This window comes from Mus pahari, chromosome 1 (genome assembly GCF_900095145.1).
Source record: "Mus pahari chromosome 1, PAHARI_EIJ_v1.1, whole genome shotgun sequence".
Taxonomy (NCBI): Eukaryota; Metazoa; Chordata; class Mammalia; order Rodentia; family Muridae; genus Mus; species Mus pahari.
This window is the reverse complement of record NC_034590.1, coordinates 24,005,480-24,010,692: the sequence shown is the minus strand read 5'-3', so window position 1 is coordinate 24,010,692 and position 5,213 is coordinate 24,005,480. Positions and strand designations below refer to the sequence as shown.

Sequence of the window (5,213 nt, the reverse complement as noted above, 5' to 3'; positions counted from 1 at the left end):
CTAGAGAAAGTCCCCAAGGAGCTGAAGGGGTGTACAACCCTATAGGTGGAACAACAATATGAACTAACCAGTACCCCCAGAGTTCGTGTCTCTAGCTGCATATGTAGCAGAAGATGGCCTAGTCAGCCATCATTGGGAAGAAAGGCCCTTTGGTCTTACAAATTTTATATGCCCCAGTACAGGAGAATGCCAGGGTCATGGAGTGAGAGTAGGTGGGTAGTGGATCAGGGCGGGGAGAGGGTATAGGGCACTTTCAGGATAGCATTTGAAATGTAAATGAAGAAAATATCTAATAAAAAATTGGAAAAAAACCCAAAAATATAACTATTCCCGAAATGGACTGAAAAGAAAATATGTGCAACTATAAATGACTGTTAAAATGACTCCATTAGAAATGTAGACCTGAAGAGTGCTTGACTGCACCTCGGTCTTGCTGGTGCAATTCTCAAGTTGAAAGCAGGACATCCGGTAAGTTTTCCATCACAAAGTAGAATTATGTAATTCATGAGAAAATGGAAAGAAACTGGATGATTACTCTGTCCCCCAGGAAGGCAATCTCTGACTGTGAGTTAGGAAACAGCCTCTGCATTATGAGGCCTCTGATACTCACATCATGGAGCGGGTAGGCAGATAAATACGTGTTCGAGTTCAGCAGTCTTTCGATCCCAATCTTTTTCTTCCCCTCTTCCACTCCAAAAGGGCATCGTGACAGAATATAGTAAACCTGCAAAGTAAGTGTGCGAGAACCTCAGCGCATTAACTATATGAGGTTAGGAATGCAGGGGCTCAGCTCACTAAACCTCTAAGCTAGTAGAAAGACTCCTCAGTACTTTTTTTTTTTTTTTCCACATTTGAAAACCAAAAGAGAACAGTAACTATTCCGAATGGATATGGGTTCTGATGACTGGAGAATGCCTGTATTTTTGGATTGTAAGAAGATATAGGTTGAAGAGTCATATAGAGTTAGCAGGTTTTTCATTCGTAGATTCTGACAATCCCCCATTGCCTTGCTGGAGGCCACAGGTGGTTGAATTATCATTTATTTTTCTTCTTCTGTCTCTGTCTCAGCCTTCTTTGAGAATCCTGCATGCCATGACTCTTTACTAGAACCAGCATTTCAAGTACAATCATTAACAGTTCGTTTAGAGAAGTAGGGGACCAATCTGATATGTGGCCAGGCTATTATCTGTATTTCTTCAGCCAATCCCTCTGGCGATATATATGCCCTTTGATTTATATTAACTTGTTAAATTTATTAACTTAAGTTGGTTGTATATCTTCCACTGCTTCCTGGTCACCTCTATGCACTTCCTCTTGTGTTTCTTGTGATTGTATTTTTTTTTTTTTTTTTTTTTTTGGTTTTTGGTTTTTCTAGACAGGGTTTCTCTATATAGCCCTGGCTGTCCTGGAACTCACTTTGTAGACCAGGCTGGCCTCCAACTCAGAAATCCGCCTGCCTCTGCCTCCCGAGTGCTAGGATTAAAGGTGTGCACCACCACGCCTGGCTGTGATTGTATTTTTAAATCAATCTATTCTACTTTGGTCTCCAGCTGTTTGTCAGAATGTCTACTTTTCCAGCTGGCTGATTTTGGTCCTCCTGTCACTGTGTTAGACACACTGCCCAGCCATCTTCTCTCATATTTCATCTCTCGAGGACTCATTGGCTACAGTGGATATTGTCTATTGTCATTATTGAGTGATATTGAATTGTCATCATCCACTCTGGTCATCTGTCTTAAGGGCATTTAATAGTCAGCCTTGCTAACGTAACTTGATGATTATGAATCAATGATAAAAATTGTTTCATACAATTTGAATTATTACTTTAGGAAAGAGTAACCAAGGTAAGAATTATGCCTTGGGCATCAACAAAGTGGGAAATCTAATCTAACATATATCAAGATATGTAGTATGGTGGTAGCAAGTTATACAAAACATTGTCTGGACTTGGCTAAGAATGACTTTATTCGGAAAGATTATTGTGGAAGGCAGGCAGTCAGTACAAATGAAAGGAAACCTAGACAGATCTACACCCGTTGGGAAAGACAGAGAGGGTTGAACTCTTATAGGAAGAGGAAACAAATGTCTAGGGAGTTTCTATGGTAATGAGAGACTGCCACCTATGGTTCTCCTCACTGGGAATCAGGGTAGTTTGTGGTCAGATTCCTGTGAGGGGCAGACAAACACAATCAGGTGGGTAGAGTTAACCATTGAGGGAGGGGTCTGTTCTGGTGGGTGAGATAGCTCTGCTAACCATTTGTGAGGCAAACCAGGAATGTCTAAGGAGCATACTGGCTTGTCCCTATAAAGTCACAACAAAGTGAGAAAAATGAGCATGAGCTCACAGGTCCAAAACAACAGAACTTTCTCTGATGCCATAAGGAAATTCATTACCATACTTTTCTTTTCTGAAGACATTCTTTAAGAAAATGTGCACTTATAAATTTCTTCTCCCTTGAGAACAGAAGTGTAACAAAAATCTAACTTAGTCTCTTGTAACTGTCGGACACTGGGGTGTTCAATATTTTTGGCCCCATCTCTGATAATTACAGGAAGCTGGCAATTGTCAAACTGAGCAGAGCAGCTCAAGGGCTGGGTAGTACTGCAGCTATCATTTAAGGTGGTGCTAGAGTCAAGGTGAGGTGTATGAGACCAGGTAACTTAGGTCAGCTGAGGAAGAAAGCATATCCCAGAAGTACGAGGAGACAGCAGGGGTGGGGGTGGAGGGTTGTTTTGCAAATTACAGAACTTGTGAAGTTCAACTCTGAACATTGATGCAGAACTAGACAAAGCTGTCAGAACAACAAGAGACCATAAGCAACTATGGTTTGGCTGCCTGATAGCTGTTATCACAAAAGACTCTCAGACAGACCACTACACTTTTACACAGAAAGTACTTCCACAAGAACATCTGCTTCAGACTGATGCCAATTTCTTTAATAATTGTAGTGAATAATAACTATTGTTTCAAATGTATACTTATCTTGATTTTCATTCTCTTCTTTATTTTAATCTCCGAATATGCCCTTAGTTTATTTTGGTATGTGTACTACAGATATATTGCTCTGCTAAGGTGTATGTGTATGTGTATGTGTAGGTGCATGCGCATGTGTATATGTGTATGTAAACACATATACAATTTGGAGAAATCTTATTTAAGTTGACAAATATACTTAAGTTATGAGCACAGCTTCACTGTGAAGCAGAAAGTTGACTGTTGCCCATAATTGCTACAAGCTGGTGGACAATACGCTTGAGAAAGAATAGATTTCTTTCCTTTCCCATGCACAAAAGTTAACTCCAGGTGGAAATCCTCAGCGTGGAGAGGAAACACTACAAACCTCTGTCTCTTCCTCAGTATTTAACACACTGGGACTGTCTGCGAGCTCAGCCTGTTGGGACTCCTGGAGCCCACCCTAGGCCGCATCCTCTAAAACTCCTGGTCGTCATGTTTGGCCCCTATAGTTATTCAGACCTATCATCAGGCTTCACTTCTAACTCTGGCCGACCTGCTGTCTATACTACAACCGCAGTTACTTTCCCCTGTGAAGCCCTTGTGCCCTCCAAGTTATCCATTCATATTGGAATCAACTTCTTGCTAGCTCTTTATGATTTTAGAGTTTGACATCCTCCAATAAGTTGTGAATATTTTAATGACATCTAGGATCATGAATCATCTCCAGAGGATTTCAACTCACCAGAGAGATCATCTACCACTCTCAGCTGTAGCCATATAAAATACATTAGCTGAATTAAAAAAAAACAACCCAAAGTAGCTGAAGAGCAGAGGTCCTGTTAGCAGCGTGAAAACTTGCGATCATCTGTTTCTCCATCTGAGCTCCAGGCCAACCGTCTGTCTTGTTATTGAGCAGTATAAATAGAAATTATTTTCCTGAGAAGTGCATTTCACCCATGGGCTAAAACATCTAGTCTGAGACAGATGTGCTGTCACGCAGGCCTTGTTCTGCTTATAGAGCACAGAGACAGATGCTCTAGCACAGTCATGGAATGTACTGGCATGTTCAGAATGGCACGGGAGTGTACAGTTCAGTTTAAACTTAACAACTGCCTGAGCTGCTACCAAAACAGTCACCCAGTCCTTTGGTGCTTTGGAGCTGGCCTGTCCACTCCTACAGTGAAGTCCTAGGGGACATCTTCTTCTGACATTAAGCTGCTCCATCTAAACTGAGAATCCGCTAAGTGCATAACCACCTTCATGCCCCCTCACCCAGATCTTCTGGTCATCAAGCTGCAGCTCCTCCATGAGTAGCTGCTGCTTCTCCTGTATGGATGTACAGGAGACATCTTCTTCCCTTAAACCTCAAGACTCCATCTTCACAGGCTTCCAGCTTTTCTGCGGAAGCTTCTTCACACTGCTCTGGATTCCGAGATTGAGGGCAGGGTCTAATTCTGTATTAGGTTTTGCTGTAAGGGAATGTTGGCTTAAAGGTTTGATTTTTCTATCCAGCCGACAAAATGTTCAGCATCAAGGCCAAAAGGATGGCTTATTGTATGCATGTCAACTGCAATACACTTCCAATTTTCTTTAAGAATCATTTCCTGGCATCGAGAATTTGACAGACTGGTATAAGTGGCCTAGTTTCTGGCCACCTTTAGCATTCCACATACCTTTCTTATTAAGCTTTCTCACTTCTGGCCTTTGATTCAAATTTGAGGGACTTTGATTGATCACCCAGAGGCCACTGTTACCATTGTATGCCTGAGCCAATTCCCATGGTGTTTTGTCTCAGGGAAGAAACATTCCTAGGGAGTGCCAGAGAGATGGGGGAAATGCTCGTTAAGGGTCAAAATATAGCATTCTCTACCTCTCCATCTTCTTGAGTATGATTATTGTTTTGAGGTTTTATTTATTTATTTTTGTATTTATTTTTGAGATAGGGACTTCACTTGATTGCTCAGGCTTGCCTGGGACGCCCTGTGTAGTCCATGTTGGTCTTGAACTCATGATAAACGTTTTTCTTTTTTTTTTTTTTTCCTTTTTTATTATTATTTTCTTTTTTTTTTTTTCTTATTTATTTATTTATTTATTTATTTGGTTTTTATTTTTATTTTATTTTATTTTTTTTTACATTTCTTTCTTTTTTTTTTTTTATTATTTTCTTTATTTACATTTCAAATGCTATCCCGAAAGATTCCCATACCCCTCCCCCCACCTCTGTTCCCCTACCCACCCACTCCCACTACTTGGCCCA

At 40.8% G+C, this 5,213-nt stretch overlaps 1 protein-coding gene across 3 annotated transcripts in view; it reads right to left on the bottom strand.

The window, feature by feature from the left end:
* The window catches only part of Ano5 (anoctamin 5), an 86,443-nt gene that overhangs the window by 47,110 nt on the left and 34,120 nt on the right, over nt 1-5,213 (bottom strand). For all 3 annotated transcript variants that reach the window (XM_021212092.1, XM_021212109.1, XM_021212101.2), the window contains one exon: nt 611-724. In XM_021212092.1, the coding sequence (XP_021067751.1) occupies nt 611-724 (114 nt within the window). The remainder of the gene's footprint in view (nt 1-610; nt 725-5,213) is intronic.